This window comes from Corvus brachyrhynchos, unplaced genomic scaffold (genome assembly GCF_000691975.1).
Source record: "Corvus brachyrhynchos isolate BGI_N302 unplaced genomic scaffold, ASM69197v1 scaffold413, whole genome shotgun sequence".
In the NCBI taxonomy this organism is placed as follows: domain Eukaryota; kingdom Metazoa; phylum Chordata; class Aves; order Passeriformes; family Corvidae; genus Corvus; species Corvus brachyrhynchos.
In genome coordinates this window covers 8355-27313 of record NW_008237240.1, presented here as the reverse complement: position 1 = coordinate 27313, position 18959 = coordinate 8355, and the positions used below count along the sequence as shown (strand labels likewise).

Below are 18959 nucleotides of genomic sequence, written 5' to 3'. Positions count from 1 at the left end.
CAGAAGGACATGAAACTGAGCCCAAAAGGAAAGAATTTGGCCTCCAGGCTAACTTCCTACATGCTGCAGGACAGCCCCGCTTGTTCCCCCCTGGTGCAGTTGCAGCTGAGGTGGATTTCTTGGCTTTCACAAGACAGTTTAAAGTGAAAAGCTAAAAGATTCCACCTCAGCCCCTTCAGCAAGTCCCCTCTGATGGTGGTGGTTACCTGTGGGCTTCTCATCTTGTTCTGCCAGGGCAGATGGGAAAAGCTTTTTCTTTTTCAGCCACCCTCCAACAAAAATTCAGAGGCGCAGATTCTATGAAAACAGGATGTCAGCTTTTGTCAGAAAAGATCACAAGGGCTGTGAGGTTTGGTTTTTTTTTTTACTTTATCTGCCTCTTTCTCTCTTTCATTTTCTGACTCCCTCCCTCCCTCCCTCCTTCGCACCCTCCTCCCACCTCCCAGTTTCTGTCAGCACCGAGCACACGGAGAGGGGAGGACAGGGAGGAGATGGCGGTGGCTGAGGCACAGCTGTATGCAAAGGTGTCCAACAAGCACCGGAGCAGGAGCACCTCTGCACTCCTCGAGCCTCTCCTCGCCAAAGGATTCCCGGCTCATATCGCGTGAGTAGTTTGCTCAGCTGCCTTTGCAGAGGGAGATTTATTTAAGGTATGAGGTGTTTCCCATAGAATCCCGATAAAGGCACCTCGGTTTTTTGATCAGGAGAATGTGCTGCTCCTGGGGTGATGGCCCTGTGCAGGGATCAGACCTGTCTTGCTCTGAATTTCATACAGAGCAGTGTGTATTGCCCATATAGCAAAAGCAATCTGCTCAATGTCCCACTTTCTAAATTACTGTGTAAATCCAAAGATTCACACCCTTCCACATCCAGAATTTGAGAGGCTTTTCAATGCATTGAGAAGTTGACCATAGTTTGCTCTTGAGATACATCATCTTTCATCTTTTTCTGCTTATCACTCTTATTATAAGGGAATTAAACACTCTTATTATAAGGGAATTAAATATAGATGTAATTTCTAGCTGAAGTTTTCTTTTAGGCCCGGCAAAAGTCTCCTGCTGGATGGTGTCACTGGAAACTGCTTTAAAAGCTTTCCTTAACAAGATGCCCCATAAGTCTGTCAATTTTTCTTCCTGTCTTGAATCAGGATCGTGTTCCAAAAATCATGTCCTGCCTAGAAAATACAGTAGTAAGAACGAAGCCCTATTCTTGGCAACTCCAGTACATGAAAGAATAACTGGTAGCAGGTAAACAAGTTAATGCAAAAGAAAAGTGCTGGCCACTCCTCCCCCAAACATCTCTCCTGGTGGACAGGCAAGTTTTGGGGAGGATTTTCCAACTTCTGAAGGGCAAGTATGGACATTTTTGGTTCAAACTGTTCAAAAAGTAAATATTATTATTTAAATATTAGAGAACCCCTCATAAAAAGTATTTTAGAAAGAAGAGCAATATCTCTCTCCCTTTTGATTGAAAATTAAGCAAGTGGAAGAGGCTCCATTTTTAAGTGTTGTGTTGTTTTTTGGGAGCAGCTGTGGAAGCAATCAATGTCAGACATGATGGGCACAGCTCACAAGGGAACTGTGAGTCCCTTGTTCCCAGTGATGCACAGTGGAATTTTAGCTGTGGGCTGAAAACATGGCTCGTCATTTCTCTATTAATATTTTAAGTTTGGTCACCCCAAAGTAGTGGCTACTTTTTGAATTTTTTTCTGCTTTATGTGATGTTTTTCCAATCCCCTTTAAAACCCTTCCTGCTGTTACTGAGATGACTTTGTGCTTCCCAGTTCAAAATCAAGAAGCAGCAGCAGAAATACTGTGCAAATCAACAAAAGGCCCAAAAGCAATTTTTAAAAATTTTATTTTCTTTTTTTGACTTTAGGACCTTCAAAATTTCGACTGCATTTTTATAAAACCTTTTAGCTGTCTCTGCTGTCCCTCAATTAAACCATGAATGAAAGCACTGAAAAGTTTCTTTGGTATGTCCTAGCCTGAGAAATATGAGGTGGGGTGGAAGTATTACAAAATCTTTCACCATGTAGAACCAATAGGCCAAAGCAACATTTCCCCAATGAACAAAACTCAAATATGTGAGGGTCAAGTCTAGCGTAAGATCAACAAATTTATACAAGAAATGCTGCCTGCAGCTTCTTTTTTAGGGAAGAGCCAGCTTATTCTCACTGTAGATTTATTTTTAATCTACTTTCAGTACAGATTTTCAATGTTTTTTTCCTACTGTTTATCTGAGAGACATTGGTACATGCAGAATTTATTCTTTGCATTATTTTTCAATTTTCACTTCTCATGATGGAAGTGTAGGATTAGTCACAGCCTAATGCAACCCTAGTGCTATGGGAATCATCCTACAGCCAACTTATGAGATGAGACCAAAAGTGGGAACAGGTATTGAGAGGGGCACAAGGGAACAATGAGACAGGAGTGAGCAGGATGGCAGTTCATGGCCTCAGGTCTCCCTTGTCTTATTATCTTTAATTTTGAATGCCCCATGGTAAAGAAAAGCTGAAGCCAAACGCTGTTTTGGCTCCAGGGCTGTTTGCACAGAGCTTGTCCTCAGGTGGGAGGAGCAGCACTGCATGAAGTGGTAAAACACTCACTTGGAGGTGCAATGAGGGGTTATGAAGTGGTTGTTTGTGTTTGGTGTGATGGAGAAGGAGGACTCAGCAAAGGCACAGAAAGGGAACGTGCAGTGTTCCATCACAGAGGGCACAGGCTGGCTTTGGACCTCGTGGCTGTGCATTGATCTGGCCACAGGAGTTGATGCACTTTACGGAAAAGGAAGGTAGAAGGTAAAGTCTGAGCTCACGTTTGTCCTTATCCATGTCAAGCCTCACTAAGGAGCCAGGCATGGTTGCATACAAATGTTATTAAAAAGCCCAAGGGTAGTTTTTACACTAAAGAGAAGACAGAAGACTGGGAGGGAACATAAGGATGAACCTGAGTCCTGCAGCTCAATGCACACACTGCTCATGTGTGTTCGGGTGTCACGGGGATGGGTGAAGAACAAAAATGGGAGGAGACAACAAAATTCAATGCCCTCAGAAGCCAGTGGCCAGAAAGGGTGGCCTCAAGAGAGAAGGAAAGACATCAGCAGATGGCAAGGGATTCAGTAGATGCCAAGAAATTCAGTAGTTTTTTCCAGTGTCCACTGTCTCTACGTCCCCTTCGTGTTTCTTCTGAGAAGTTTGTAGGTGCATTTCACGGATGGAAATGGGGCTCATAGGTGCAGCTGCTGTTTGAACACTGGAATCCTTCCCCCATCACCCAGTATTTAGGCACAAAGATTTGCTCATGTGAAACACATGGCTGGCTTTTTGAAAACTCTAGTAAGAAAAGGAAATGTGAATCAAATCCAACCCCAGAGAACGGAAGTTGCATCAACAGAGAGAAACGAGAGGTTTTGTCCCTCATCTTGGACTGAGCTGCTGGCTTAGACCTGGCTCTCTGCTGGCTGTGGGTGAACCTCAACCCGGATTTCAAACCCCAATATAAGTGTGTTTTGCTTAGTTTTAATGTATGGGCTTGGGCCTGGCATCTTGAATCAGAACCTTTTTCCTATGAACCAAGAAAACTCTGTTCTTGCAGTGGATGGATGGTTTATCTGACCCCAAGGAAATACATGTATTTGGTAGGGCTTCTAAGGAAACACCTCCAGAACACAAAGGCAGGCATCTAATGGGGAGGACAGGTTACCAATCTTCCTACCAAGAACAAAACTATCTGGAAAGTTTCAAGAACATTAACATTTGCTAGGGAAAAACTTCTTACTAAAAGTCCTGCCTGTGCTGCAAAATAGACTTGGTGACCACAGTCACTAAATGCCTTTACTTTATAAAAGTTTTCTTTCTGCTGTTCTGAGGAATCAATTTTGTGCTTTCTCTAGGCAAAAGGCCTTGGTTGCTACTGGACAAAAGACAGTAGAAGATGCAGCAAAATGGTAAGTACCTGTGATTTCTAAGGTGGGCCTTCATATTAAACCTGCCTAAAAATCCCTGTTGATGTGCTCATTCTGTCACTGAAGTTACCTGCCATAAAAAAACCAAACCTGAATTTGAGATTTTTTTTTTAATTTATTTCACTCAGAGAGAGAAATATTTGTATTTGTACTTATTCTGGGACTCAAGGTTACTTGTGGAAGGTCCAGGCAAATTAAAAAGAAGCAGCTACTTTTACCAATAAGCCAGTTCATGGAACCAGCTGGTCTGGTCAGAAAATCCTCCTCAACTTTAAGCCTCCTGAGGGAAAGGAACAAGGAAACAGGGAAAATTTATGCAAACCCATCACTGCTCTTACAAATACATGCAGAAACACCAGCTGAAGGGGAACAGAAAGGCTCACCACAAAGGGAAAGGCTGATGGTCAGAGGGAGGTATTACTACAATTAAAATCACTTCTCAATTTTGAACCCCACAAAGTTTTCTCCTCCCTACCAAGACTCTCCCAGAGTATTTATATGTCATTCATGTGCTGATAATTGATTTTTTTTTTTTTTTTGCTTTAACTCACCTTCACATTAAATCCAGTCTTTCCTTGCACTTTTTTCGGGGTTTTGTTTTGCTTCACTTTTTCCCCCCTCCTTGGTTCGATTTTCTTCTTTTTTCTTCTTTTTTCTTTTCTTTAGTGAAAAGCCAGAGGAGATATTTGAGAATGGCATGTTCTTTCCAAATAATTTTTTTCAGGGATGCTACCACACTTCCCAACAACCATTCCCAATCCAACAGCTGCAAAGACAAACATACAGCATGTGAAGGACATGCTAAAGGACATAATCACATGGCATATGAGTTTCTGCCCTTTGCTTGTGAATTTTCTGATTTGTCTTTCTTGCTTTTCTTAGGGCTGAATAAAAAGGCTCTTTTCAAGTGTTTTTTTAATCTTCAGTTAATTTTAATTTTGTCATTCTTCAACATGTTCCACCCACTGTCTTTTTTCTTCCTCCAGTCCTCTGTTCCAGTCATGAAAAGGGGGGAAAAAAACCCCAAACCCCTAAAAAAGTGGTTTTTGTTTTCTGTCATTTTCAGACACTGACAGAAGTGAAGACACATGATAAAATGTAAAGCACTCAAAAAATAAGCAGACAAAAAAAGAAGTCTCCATTATTTAGTGTTTCAGAGAGAAAAAGGAGCTTTTATTTCAGCTTTTCATTTGTAAGAAAATACTAAAATTGTATTTCTTTTTTCTGATCTCTGCTATGGAGGCCTTCAGCCACAGGAAACAAGAGCCAGTGGTGCACACCCTCACTCTCAGGGGTATGCTCTTGATTTCAGGCTGCATTCCCATTGCAACGACCCCTCCCTGGATGACCCAATCCCTCAGGAATACGCTCTGTACCTGTGCCCCACGGGCCACCTGCACAGCCGCCTGCAGGACTTCTGGAAGGAGAGCAAGCGCCAGTGCGGGAAGAACAGAGCCCACGAGGTTTTCCCACACGTCACCCTCTGCGACTTCTTCACGGTGAGGCACGGGAGAGTGCAAGGGTCAAAATTCTGCTGGGTGATATTTGGTGAAACTGGGCCACCTGCTGCTGTCTGACACCAGAACTTGCTGGTGATCAAACGACACGACCCAGGTCCAGGCACGTTGCTTCATGTCTGAGTGATGCTTAATGTCTGAGTGATGCTTTATGTCTGAGTGATGCTTAATTTCTGAGTGATGCTTTATGTCTGAGTGATGCTTTATGTCTGAGTGATGCTTAATGTCTGAGTGATGCTTTATGTTTGAGTGGGACGTTTCACGGTAGCTGATCCATCTAGAGCAGCCCTGTGCAGTCCAGCTGCTGTCAGGCTTCCACGTGTCCACTGCTGCATGGATTTAGGATGATAAACCTTCCCAGCCAAGGCAGCAGTGGCTGCCATCAGCCAGCTGTGCAGAAGGGACAGGGTTACCATAAGATGCAGACAACATCGGTACCAAGCCTGTGGGAATGTCAGGGAAAGCTCTGCCTTCCCCACAGAACCACATCAGCAGCTCACTGCTATGGTGGTGTGTCCCAGATTTTACCCTTTCCACTGAAGATTTTGTGAAATCATTTGAGAAGTCCAGCAAAGAGTCACATGTCTGAAAAAACTCTGGAGACACTTGGAATCCAATTTTAGCATGTTGGTGGTGCAACACATGATCATCAGCTGTATCTGGGATGTGCTGAAACAGGCTTGGGCTAGAGCAGCTGGATAAAAATTACTTTGTTCATCATACTTTTGTGTTAAACCATCAAGAGCTTCCTTCCCCCTAAGGGTGGGTCATCACAACCATGCCAAAAAGTAGACACAGTGAAAGTAAGATTATTTTGTTGCAAAACACAGAATGGTGCTCTGTGGCCATTAAACACAATTATACAGAACAAAATCATTAATTAATAATGAATGCCATGCTCTCGGGAAGCATCAAGTTTAAAGGCCTGTCTGGAAGAGACAACTGCATTGTAACCCTCACCTTGCACATCTCAGCAAAGGATTGTAGGATAACAGTAACACAAATCCTTACTTAGAACTGAAGAGGGAAATCATGATCCCTGCCTCATTTCAGACAGGTTACTGCACACCTGTCAGGTGGTAAAATACTTTGGCTTTTTCCTACCCAGGCTACCTTGGGTTAAAGGCTCCATCTCCTGTTATAGAACCAGGACACTGTGCTGATCCAGCTGCCCACTATAACTGGTTTTAATGCCAGGAATTTCAGGCAAATTCCCAGGGTTTTTTTTGTTTCTCAGGAAGTTTGTAGCCCCACAGTTTTCTGGCAGTGCTGTGTGACAGAGGCTACAACACTGGCTGTGAGCTGGTGGGTAAAGCCTGCTCCTCCTCTGTTTTCTTTCAGTGTGAAGACCAGAAAGTGGAATTATTGTATGACATCTTAAAGCGAGTTGGTGACAGCTTTTCCCAGAGCTTTCCACCATCCATTTCCCTAACACTACATGCATCTCCCAGCTACCTTGGCTTCTTCATTGATGACAGACAGGCAAATGTCCTCAAAGAGTTTGCTGTGGCATTCTCATCAGAGGCTTCAGCTCTGGCAGGTAGGACCAACATCAGAGGGCAAATGGGTGGGTTGGAGCACAAATGTGTAGCCACAGTACTGAAAATATGACCTGTGTCTCCAGGGGAGCTTGGCTGATATATTCCTGCCAGCAAGCACCCTTTCCTTCTACACATTTGCAGGCAGAGAGGCCAGAGGAGCATGTTTTAGTCTTTGAAGACACCACACTTTTGTCTAAAAGCTGAAATGATCCTGTGTGCAACTTGGCAGGCCATTGATCAGGATATCCAAGATGGGCAGGGACGTAACACTCCCCAGATTCCCAGCTCCATGGTGCTGTGGCCCAGCTTGATGGCCTGACTGCATCCCTGGGAATAGGGCCTAATCCCCTTTCCAAGGGAAACTGCATCACCAGTGGAGACTGAAGGGGCACAGCCCCACCACAGCTTTGTCTGGGAGAAATGAGTTCAACACATCTCAGGCTGAGAGAGGAAATCAAACCCTGATCATTTTTTTTCCCTCGCAGATGAAGCCAGGAAGCAAATCCAGTCCACATTTGTGAATGATTTTGGCATGATTAGAACCATGACACCCTTCAAAACCATTGTTCAGTAGATCTACTCTACCACTAGTTACTGTGATATTTCCTGCATCAAGCAAAGCATGTAGGATAAAACAAGAGGAGCTTTAAATGCCCTTTGTTTCTGTGTTGTGATGTGATTGTTTCATCCCTAGACTGCCACGTGAAGCCCTCCTTGAAGCAGTTCCACCTTACCTTGGCCCACAGGTTTTATCCTCACCATCAGAAGACTTTGGAACAACTGGCCAAATGCATTAACCCAGGGGAACCCTGCCAGTGGGTGGCTGCTCTCTATTCACGGGACATGCGTTTTGTGCATTACCAGGTACTGGAATCAGATTTATTTCATTTCCTGAGCCCTTGATTTTCTTTGGTACACTTACCTTGCCTTTTCCATCCTTAAGAAAATTTCTGCCTGCTCAGCACACTGTTTCAAAGAGCTTGGTTGTTTCCAGTGCCATTTTGGGTTGAAAAACTGCACTCCTGAATCAGTAGATAATACTTTTATTATGGTAGGTTGCTTGACCTGCGTGTCTCAAAATCTAATTCCAAACCCCAGCGGAAAAAAAAACTAATCTTACCATGACATGAGAAAATAAAAGAGACAGGAAATCATCATCCTTTAATGTTTGCTAGGATTTGTCGGTTTACAGTTTTGCAGTAAAATTCCATTCAGCAAAATTAGTTTTCTTGATTGTTCCAGCCATGATGAAAATTGCAGCAGTGAGCAAGGCACAGCTCTCACTGATGATTTTCTGCTTAGCAGACTCTTCGTTGAAACCTGTCAACATTGTTTCAGTTCTCATTTCCAAATTTAAATTATGGAATGATCAACAGTTTTTTGTCAGATCAGTAAATCACTTTGTCACAAGTCTCACATTGGATTTTAGTCACACTCAGGAGAGCTGCAAGCAATTCACAAAAATAGGTCAGATCTATGCTTGCTTTCAAATAAGTCTGTACCAGCAACAGGAGAAAAAAAGTATTTTTGTGAAAACCAAGTGCCTGTTTTTACACATATTGTAAATGTGGTAGAGTCTTCCTTTTCCTCTCCTGGAATGCCACCAAAGAGCACGTTGCAGAGTGGAAAACAGAACTGGTTCTGTGTCCAGGAGAGGGGAACAACCATCCCCTGAGCTGCTGCAGCACAGAGAACATCCTGACCCTGCTGTGTGTCCCCCCAGAGGCTGAGGGCCCTCTTCCAGTACAAGCCCCAGAACATTGATGAGCTCATGATCAACGCTGGGGACTTGATCTACGTGGACCCCACGCAGCAGTGCGACGTGAGTGAGGGCTGGGTTATCGGCATCTCGCACCGCACCGGCTGCAGGGGCTTCCTCCCAGAAAACTACACCGAGAAAGCCCACGAGTCAGACACGTGGGTCAAGCACAGGTAACTTGGGAATGGCAGCTTCTCCCTGCTGGGACCTGTGGGCAGAGGGGGAATCCTGAGGGTCTGGGCGGGATGCTGGGACACCTTCTGAGAGAAAAGGGAGAGGACACACACTCACAGACACCCAGAGTTCATAAGTTCAGCTGCTCGAGGGATGACCCCTGCTTGCTCTTGAAAAACCTGAACGCCCTAATGAATTTTGAAAGAGCACATTTTGCCAGGGCAGGCTGAGCCTTCAGCATGGCTGTCTGCTCTCTTCTTTTTTCTCATTTCAAGGGCTCATAGAGTTAACTTGAAATGAAACCACACAAAGGTTGCTCCAGCAGCTTGGCACCACCCTTATCTTGTTGATGTGCCCTGTATCAGAAGGCACCTGCCTGGCTTCCTGCACTTCATTCTGCAGCTGACAGCACAGCTGATGCTACTTGTAGATTAGAGCTGACTTTTCTAGGCAGGGAAATTTTGGTGCACTTCTTGATGTCTCAGAGAAAGGGAGGAGGCCACCAGGTAGTATTTCCTGCTTGAATGTCCCACTTTAGCAGGGTTACACCCAACATACACTATCAGTTCCTAATATTTTAACCACATTTTTATGGGGCATATTCTAAATGAACAGCAAAGTGATGAGGTGGATTGCAAGTGTGCAAAAAGTATTGAATGGAACATGAATCCCGACTTACTGATCCTGTAAAAAATACCATGACTCAAAAGTCTCTTCTATTTGTGTGTGTGCCTGTATGTTTGTGTATGTGTGTGTGTTGCTTCTGCTTTTTCTACAGGGAATATCTTTTTGAGACAGCTTCAAGATCCTTCACCAAAACTGAAAAGGAACCCAATGTAAAGCTGAATGGGGAGGGCCATAATCCCAGTATGTCAAGGAGCGTAACCAATGTACTTTCTCTTCAGGTAATTGTTTTTTCCATTTCTTATCTTTGCCACATGCTTTGGCAGATATGCTATTAATTAATGGCATTTAGTAAATTTAATAGTATTTTCGTCTTCCTCCCTCACATTTTCATGTTTTGTTGTACATTTACACATGTTGTTTCGTTTATTTATTATGTTGTAGGTTTATATGTACATACCCACTCATACTGTATTGTATAACATCTCATACTTTTTTTGTAATGCATATTATATATATTACACTTGCTTTTCATAAATTTCCTTATTCCTGTCATAATAGCACAAAACATGAGTTCTCTGCTCAGGTTTCTCTGAGCACAGCCTCAGTGGATATGGAGATAAGTCTGACAGGTGAGACACAGGCATGACCTCCCCTGACTTCCACGTGGCTTCAGCCAGAGTAACTATATCAGAATTAGGCTCACCATTCATGGCTGCTCTTATGTCCAGATTCTGTGGATGTCATCTTGGAGGTTCCCATGGTCCCAGATCCCATTTAAATGTTCCATTTTCTTTTTTATTTTTAGATATGTAGGTAGTGCAGATAAGTGCACAGAACAGCTAGCTGGACTGGTTAATAGCACTGGTAGGATCACGTTTTTGTCCCACGTTCAAAATCAACAGGTATCAATTTTTCCTGTGTTTTCCACTGATCTTCTGGTAGGAAGAGCAAAACAAATAAAGACTCTGATTTTTTCCAACAGCAGATTTTCATCTGCATTGCCTTTTTGGCTCTGTCAGGGATGCCAAGACTCGTTTTCAGCACAGACATGCCTCAGAAACCTCTTTGGCTTGCTGGCCCCACAGCCTCTCTTCCTGCTGTGCTGGGCAATAACCCTGGGCTGGTTTGTGTCAACATCAGAGAAACTGAGGGCACCTTGAGGGAACTTCCATCCTGGGGCCTCCAGGACACCGTGTATATGACTGTAAGAAATTTCTGCACAAGTCACACATCCTTCCTCTGGCTCTTGGCTGCTCTTGGCCTCTCTTATCCAGGTCAGATCTGTGGCAGAGCTGAGGCTTGGCCTGAGGAATGTGTTTTGCAAATGGGCAGTTCTCCAGTGTACAGTTTCCCTGGCCTCTGGGTTCCTCTCAAGCAGAATAGGAAGACCACAAAACCTTGGGTTTATACTCTGATCTTGTGGCAGTTGATGGGCGTTTCATGGCAGAAATGCAAGTGTTTAACAGAATGCATGAATATCAACCTCAAACCACTTCTTAAGAGTTCCCTTCTCTGTTGCTGAAGATGCAGAGCACTTAACTCAGTGCTGCAGCAGTAACACTGTTTTAAAGTTTTAAAACCTTTGACCTGTTCCTCCTTATCTTCTTCTCATTTGTATTTAATGTGCATTGTATACTAACCCCAAACTACTTCAAATTTATTTGTAATTCCATGCAGTCTGAGTTTAAAGAGTGGCCTTGTAGGAGATCTGGGTTCACTTTTGATTTGGCCACACAGTTATGAAAATGCAGAAGTAGTATTTTCATTAGGAAAAGCAGAAGCTTGGTGTTAGTGCTGGTGTAGAAAAGGGCATTACCACTTAAATCTTAGCTGGTTTTCCATTTTTTGTTTATATCAACCATAGGATATAAATTAAAGTTATGATTCCTTCCCACACTGAGATTAAAAGATCTGTTACCAGCACTGTCTTCCACTAGTGCTAACACAGAAACAAAACCTGCAGCCCATGAGGGTCAGGGATGACACCTTTGACAGGACAAGGGAAGGTGGCCTTAAACTCCACCAGGGGAGGTTCTGGCTGGATATCAGGAAGAATTTTTCCATTGAAAGGAAGCTCAAGCATTGAACAGACTGCCCAGGGAGGTGTGGAGTGACCAAACCTGGAGGTGTGCAAGAAACAACTGCATGTGGCGCTCAGTGCTGTGGTTGAGTTGACGACGTGGTGATCGGTCAAAGGTTGGACTCGATGATCTTGGAGGACTTTTCCAACCTTAATGATTTTATCTTTCTATCTCTTTCATTCGCCTTTGGTGGAGAACCAGTCGGGATTATCACTGTCCTAAAGACAGGCATCTGTTATACTGTCTCTTCTCCAGGAATCCAGGCTTTTCCTGAAGGTTATAGATAACATTCTCATGAAACCTCCTTTTCCCCAGCTGTCTCAGAACACCTCCCTGCGGAGAGGGGTGCTGGTGATGCGCCACGGGGAAACAGTGGATCAGGTCTTTGGCAAATCTTGGCTTCAGCAGTGCCTGACTGCAGATGGTGAGTAAGGTAATTGGAGGACCTGCAAAAACCAGGACCAAACCAAATTAATCCCAGTAATGGGTAGAAGAGATTCAGTGCAAACTCTGCAGATAAACAAAACTCTTGTGCTACTGAGGAATACTGTCTCGCTGATACATGAACAAATCACAGGAGCACACTCACCACCTCTCATTATGCAAGGTGGTGGTTGTCAGACCCCTCCACCTTTCTGTGCCTGAGTCAGAATCATGAGCTGTTGATCAGAGGCACACTATGTCACTAGTCCAACCTGGGCAATCTGTGGTGGAAATGAAACGTCAGCACTGACCTAAATTAAAATCTGAATTTCCTCTCTCTCTCAAAAAAAAAAAAAAAAAAAAAAAAGAAAAAAGTATGGTTTTAGGTGAAGAAAACTGACCCAAAACAGGGAAATGTGAACTTCTACCTTCTTGTTCCCTTCCTTCCTCCTGACACAGAAGTGAGAGCTTTATGCTGAAAGTCTGCCTTGCTGTGCTGGAGATTCCCTATGTTCAGTATGTGAGATTCACACCAGATAAGGAGAGTGGTACCTTCTGGCTGCATAATCAATGCATTGGTCTCATTTTGATTCAGTGGAAATGGTTTTTTTGGTCATTTTGGCAATAGTAAAAGAGTAAAGATAGGGAGTAGATTTTTGTTTTTCTGGAGCCCCACAAAGCCAAATTCTCATGATTTCCTCTTCTTTCTCTCCTCCTCCCCATTTGCTCCTTCTGAGCTTACAGAAGAGGTGCTATTCTGTTAGGACAGGTGATTTCCCAAGTCAGTGTTGTAACCTTAAAATGTGACCCCTTCAAGGTAATAGCACTGGCTGTTTTTCATCAGTGACACTGACTGTCTGTAACATGAACATAACACAGCTGCTGCCTCCCTTGTGCCACAGAAAAATGTCCTGCTTTGTTTCAGGAAAATACTACAGAGCGGATCTGAACTTCCCCTCCTCCCTGCCAAGGCGGAAAGACGGCATGAAGCAGTTTGAATGTGATCCTCCTTTATCTTGCTGTGGTATTTTCCAGTCAAGGCTTATAGGTAAGCTGGATATTATCCTCCTGCAAATGTAAGGGTTTGGGAAGACGGCTGTCATCATCTGCCAAAGCTCATGCTGGCTTTATAGCAGAAAAATTTCCTACCAGCACTCAATGTTGGCCACAATTCTCCGTGGGCAACCACTGCAAGATCTTCTTAAATAGCAAAATAGAGAACACAGCTGTTTACTTGTCTTTGAGACCAACTCTGCCAGTTCCTGGCAGAGAAAGCCAAAAGGAAGAAGCCAGAATATTACCTGTGCCCTGCTGCTTGTCTGCAAGGGATTAATGTCTTACGCAGTTGTCCCTGAATGGGCAGTGAGGAGTGAAGGGGCTGGCCAGAGGAAGCAGCTCCATGGTCAGCAGAGTGTGGTCACCTCGCTGCAGGAGGATGGGTGGTGTGGGTTAGGCTGACTCAATTCACTCACCAGATGAAGTTGTTTGTGCTCCCTGAGCAAGATGCGTGACTGTGACAGTGCTGGTCTGCTGCAAATGCTTGTCTCTGATGGTTCAGATATATGGAGACAGCCAAATGCCTAACTGCTGTTTGCAGATTTGGAGTGAATCTTCTGTAATTATCTTTCCAACACTCCTTTTAGAATTGATGTTTCCACCAGAATGAGCTTTCTAATGAGCCCAATCAGCAGACAGTGTGAAAAAAATGAATAGAAAGGGACTGTCAATGTATCCCATGTTGATAAAATTGCAAAGCTCTGAGCTGGCTTTTTGCAGGAAGTATTTTGTAGTTGTTTCTCATCTGTCACACTCTGCTGTTGCCATCCAGGGGAAGCTCTGCTGGACCAGGAGGTGACAGTCAGCTCCGCGTACTCGTCCCCCGCCCTCCGCTGCATGCAGACAGCTCAGCACGTGCTGCGGGGTAAGGCAGCAACACCTGCCAGGTGCTTCTGCCACACTGGAAGCATCATCAAACTTCTATGAAGTCTCTGACATGAGCAATTAAGAAGATGTACAGCTTTGTGGTTATTTGTGGTTCTCTTTAAGCAGGGAAGATGAGGTGGTTTTGATTAGCTGGTAATGCAGGCAGCAACAAACCTGCTGGTGTGTGTACAGTCTGTGGGATAGGATGACATTAACACTAGTCCTTGATAGCTAAAGTGGAACCTAATGTTACATGAAACATTCATGTATTGAATTCAGCATTAGTAGATGTTCACCAAATCACCACTGCCATCTCTTCCAGAAAATATTTTGAGGCAAAAATCAGCTATTTCCAGGGCTCTGAAGGATCTGAATGTGAATCATGGATGACTGCTTTCATGTTTTCTTTTGCAAGCTGAACTACTTTAATCCTTCATATTGCAGAACCTCTTCCCTTTCCTTTCCTCTCCCTCTTTTCTTTTTTTACCTCCTGTCCCCTTCAGCAGGTTCACAGTTCATTATCATGTTTACATTAGAATGCATTCACTGCCAGTCAGTAACCTCTCTTGAAAACACTCAAAAAATAATGTTTCTTTTGACAAGAGAATTCCATTTCTAATACTGGACAGTTTGGAAAATTTACTGCCCCACTGATGAACACTGAGCAAAATGCTGTAAAAAAATGGTAAAAGCATTTCCTGTCTGAAGTTTATTCAGATTGCAACATTACTGAGGTTTTTCCTTCTAGCAGAGCATCACAAGAGAGCTTCAAATATTATGATTATGATAATAATGATGATAATAAGTTGCAGTCCCTTTACACTACTCAGACAAGAATATGATGGTGGCTTCCTTTAATCAATTGACAATAAGTAATTAATTTTCATTAATGAAAGTACAACAGCAAACAAGGCAGAATGTATAGCCTGAATGCAGCACTTCGAGTGTACCTTTCCCCTAAGATCTGTTTCTTGTTCTTTCAGGGCTTAAATTAAATCAAAGAGTCAAAATCAGGGTGGAACCAGGGCTGTTTGAATGGACCAAGTGGGAAGCAAGCAGAGCAATCCCTAACTTCATGACTGTGGCAGAACTGGTAGAGGCATCTTACGACATAGACACAAGTTATAGGTAATGGCTCTGCGTCTGGCTGATAAAGCTATGGGGTTTTTCCCTGAGGTATCTTATCCTTTTATGTGTCATAAATCATTAAAAACACTGCAGAGGTGGGGTGATTCTGGTCAAAGTCAAATCAAAATAAGATATCAAAATAAGATCTGTTGTCACCAGCACATGGGTGCACTCACACAAACCTCTTGTGCATGGGACCAGCCCTGCTCTGGTGTTGCCTTGAGAGCTGCTGGCTCAGGCCCACAGCTGGACATGTACCATCACAGCTGCATTATGGGCATTAATGCCAGGTGCCAGGAGCTTTGCTTTTATCTTTGGTTCATGTGAAAACACTTTGGGAATGTGAGGAATAATCTGATTTTCAGTGACAAAGAAATGTGACGTTAGATAAGGTCGGCCAGCCCTTGGCTGAGGATCCGCAGGGCAGCAGCAAGAGGTTTTGGGGACAGGCAAGATAAGAGCACTTCACTTTAACTGATGATTGTGGCATCATTTTAAGTTGCTCAAAGATTACTACTGTGCTCAGCAAGGACTTTTTGGAGCCCTCATAACTTGGTGGGGTGAGGGGTGATGCCTTTTCTGCGCACTTGCAAACCACAGCCCAGCAGGAAATGAAAAGCCTCCAATTCAATCTAGCTCCTCATCTTTGCTCTCAAAGCAGGCTGCTCAGTGTTTGCAGTGCTCAGCCAGATCCAGGAAATTACTCAGCTGTCTCTGGGATTTCCCACATATTCAAGAAAGGGGGGAAGGAAACATCTCATGTATTAATGGTTTCCTTACAGCCAAGGAAGTATCTTTGTTTGAGACTGCATAAAGTCTCCAAAATCCTTCTTTTTCTGGAGTGCAGAGCTTTCTGGTATGTTTTTCACTAACAGACTGTTTTCTCTAGGGTTTTTTGGTACAAAATCACTTGCCTCAAAAGAAACTGCAAATGCACAGCAGCGAGAGGTTCAGAGAGGAGGCTCTAAGGCAATGTTAACTACAGTGTTCAGGCCCCTCACAGCTCACTCAGGTCCAGGCAAAAATAGGGTGGATGAACTATAAATTTGCACATAGAATGCCAGTTTCTTCCCATCACATTCAGGGCTAAAAAATCCTTGGGTGCCAGGTGTTACAAACGTGTGTTTGCGATCACTTAGAGAATCACTGGCAAGAGTGTCAATAAAAATCAGATATAATATTAAGTGCCAGCACAACAAAATTCATTGGCAAGGTTCACTCTGCTACTGACTAGATGGTTAAGGCACACCAGGGGAAAAAAAACCCAACAAACAAAATGCAGTCAATCAATCCAAACAGAAATAAAACAAGAGCTCTGTGTGTGTGTGTGTCAAAAGGAACAACATTTAGCAGCATTTACCTTAGTTTACAACTTTAATTAAGCTTACTTACAGTAAGCTTAGGTATCTAAAGTACCTGAACATCTAAGACAGCAGCATTGCTGGTGTATTTGCTGTAGCACATGCACATGTGTGGACACGCAGACAGAAAGAGTCAGTGCAAGGTACCTGTGAAAAATTCCTCTCAAAAGCAGTGAAATACTCACTTTGGATGTCTTTGCATGCCCTCAAAGGGAAAAGGGTTGAGCCTCGAAGAGTGGGGGGATCAGCCCAGGATCCATCATTATTTGGGGATCCTACAAGTGCAGCAAATGGGAGATTCCCAGCTTGGAGAGGTCCCACTCACAGGGAAGTTCTGGTCACTGCTGTGGTCCAGGAAAACTCCAAGGGTCTCATTTTGGGCTGCTGTTTATAGGGCCCCAAGAAATGGGCTTTAGTCATAGCAAGGTTTCATCCTGGCCCCACTTTGGCTTGGCACTTTCTTTGAAAGTGTGAGAACAAGAACATCATGCCATTCAGGGAAAAAAAAAAATTCCAAGGCTGCTCATAAAAAAAAGCAGGAGCTCATTGGACAGCAGCAGTTCCTGGGAGCAGACTAGCAGATTATTTCTGATAAACTCCAGAGGAGCTGAGCCCAGGGGCTGCTCATCAAGGCTGAGGCTTAATGAGCATTTCACAGATCACAGTGTGGCCTGAAAAGGGTGGGGGGGTGTAGGAGCTTGGGTGGGTCGGACGGTCGGGACGGACGGAGACGAGAGATCTCTGAAGTCAGATCTTGGAACATGCGGTTTATTGCAAAGGGCGTGGGTATAGGGGCACTGCTTAGAGCTGCAGCTGGCAGCTCTGAGCAGGCCCAAGAGAGCAAGAGAGTAAGCGGGTAAGGGAGTAAGTAGAGTGGATGTGCAGAAGTCCTCGTTACAATACAATAAATCATCTTCTGTACTGAATATTCTGATTGTCACTAACCAGTCTAATACAAGATACGAATCCTATAGCATTTACATACAGCCTATAAGAATTGTTATATTACCATAGAGTGTTACATCTTAACTCCTAAAAACTACTCTTTGGACCCCTTCTGCTGAGCTAGTAGGGTCTGCTCTGACCCTTGGACCTGCCTGCAAGCAGAGGGTATTGTTCAATCAAGAGGGGATTACCTTCAGTCGGCCATACCATTGTTTTCCAGTTGTTCAGTAACTAAGACTTGGTATTTCAAAGGTGGCTTTCATTTCAATGTCGCCTGTAGTTTTCATATTCCCAAAATCTTTTGTCAGGCAATCATATTTATAAGGCTTTCCTGTTTCATCTTCCCCAACAGGGGGGAAAGATGCACCACCATACCAGGGTCTGGTTTTACCATATTCACCCACTGCAAATGGGGGCATGTTGTCCAGCACTCAAGGCCCACCAGAGCTTTGAGGCTGCCCTGATTTACAACAGTGTGAAGGTCTGGCTCTTAGTTTTTTTGGGTGCCTGAAAGGCCCTGGTATATAAAAGAAAGAAGAAAGCCTCAGCAGAAGTGCTAAATCATCAGAGTGATGCATTGTGATTACTGTCCCTGGAAACACCTTTTTTTGAACTCTAGCAGTGACAGTCTTTACTATCCATTTGACCAACAATGCAGATAAGCCTCGTTTGTTGTACATTTTTTCACTTGGTATATTGAGGAGATTAATGCTGAGGGACCAAATCTTGCAAACATTCATGTCATCAGTGTCTCTCCTTTGTTTGAACTCAGTCAGGATTGGAAGACCCAGGCAGCTCTGCTGCCCGTGTCTGGGCAGTGGTCCCTGCTGGCAGAATTGCTCAAAGCTTTCCTTAGGCATAAATCCTGCTTTAAATAATCTCCACTGTAAACTATAAGTTTTACTGAACCTGGTTTTGCCTGCATCTGGTGCTTTATGAGCTGTGAGACTTAGCCATGAGATTTAATGGAAATTACTCAGAGAGAAGCTAATGCTCCAGAGAAGCAGAGGTAACAGTGTGCCAGCCAAATCAGTAGATAAACCTTTTAACTAGCTGCCTTTTCTCTGGTGTAGTCATTCAATGGTGCTAAGAATGTCCTAGTATTCACCTAGATTAACACACAGTTGTGATTTTATTGTCAGGGGTAACTTCCCACTCTCTTCTCTGGTGCCATCGGAAAGTTATGAAGACTATGTCAGCAGAAGCTCTGCGGTTATAAAACAGATCATCACTGCCTGCCCCAGCAAAGGTAAAGGTTTCAGGTCTTTGTATATTCTGTCAGACAGTTGCAGTAACAGGAACTGGCAGAGACTTGCCAACAGAAGCACATTTAATGTGCTGTTGGCACTGCACAGAGCTTAAGGCAGACTCAGTGCTTGTCCTGGGATACGCTGAAGTAACACAAATGCAATTTATGGGACAGAAATGAAAAAAGTAATATAGAACTGAGACAGTAGAGTACTAAATTGCAAAAGTATATGCTTTTCTTGGTCTTTCTCCATCAGGGTGTA

At 43.7% G+C, this 18959-nt stretch overlaps 1 protein-coding gene across 2 annotated transcripts in view; it reads left to right on the top strand.

Moving 5' to 3' along the window:
* The first annotated feature begins 417 nt into the window (after positions 1-417).
* The window catches only part of UBASH3A (ubiquitin associated and SH3 domain containing A), a 21562-nt gene continuing 3020 nt past the window's right edge, over positions 418-18959 (top strand). Inside the window, exons 1-12 of one of the 2 annotated variants that reach the window (XM_017730174.1) lie at positions 418-604; positions 3898-3951; positions 5282-5468; positions 6828-7026; positions 7722-7891; positions 8751-8959; positions 9739-9865; positions 11984-12092; positions 13017-13139; positions 13920-14012; positions 14998-15142; positions 18591-18697. In XM_017730174.1, coding sequence (XP_017585663.1) covers positions 492-604; positions 3898-3951; positions 5282-5468; positions 6828-7026; positions 7722-7891; positions 8751-8959; positions 9739-9865; positions 11984-12092; positions 13017-13139; positions 13920-14012; positions 14998-15142; positions 18591-18697 — 1636 coding nt within the window. In that variant the 5' untranslated portion in view covers positions 418-491. Of the gene's footprint in view, positions 605-3897; positions 3952-5211; positions 5469-6827; positions 7027-7721; positions 7892-8750; positions 8960-9738; positions 9866-11983; positions 12093-13016; positions 13140-13919; positions 14013-14997; positions 15143-18590; positions 18698-18959 lie in introns of both variants that reach the window. The other variant, XM_017730175.1, reaches the window with a different exon arrangement.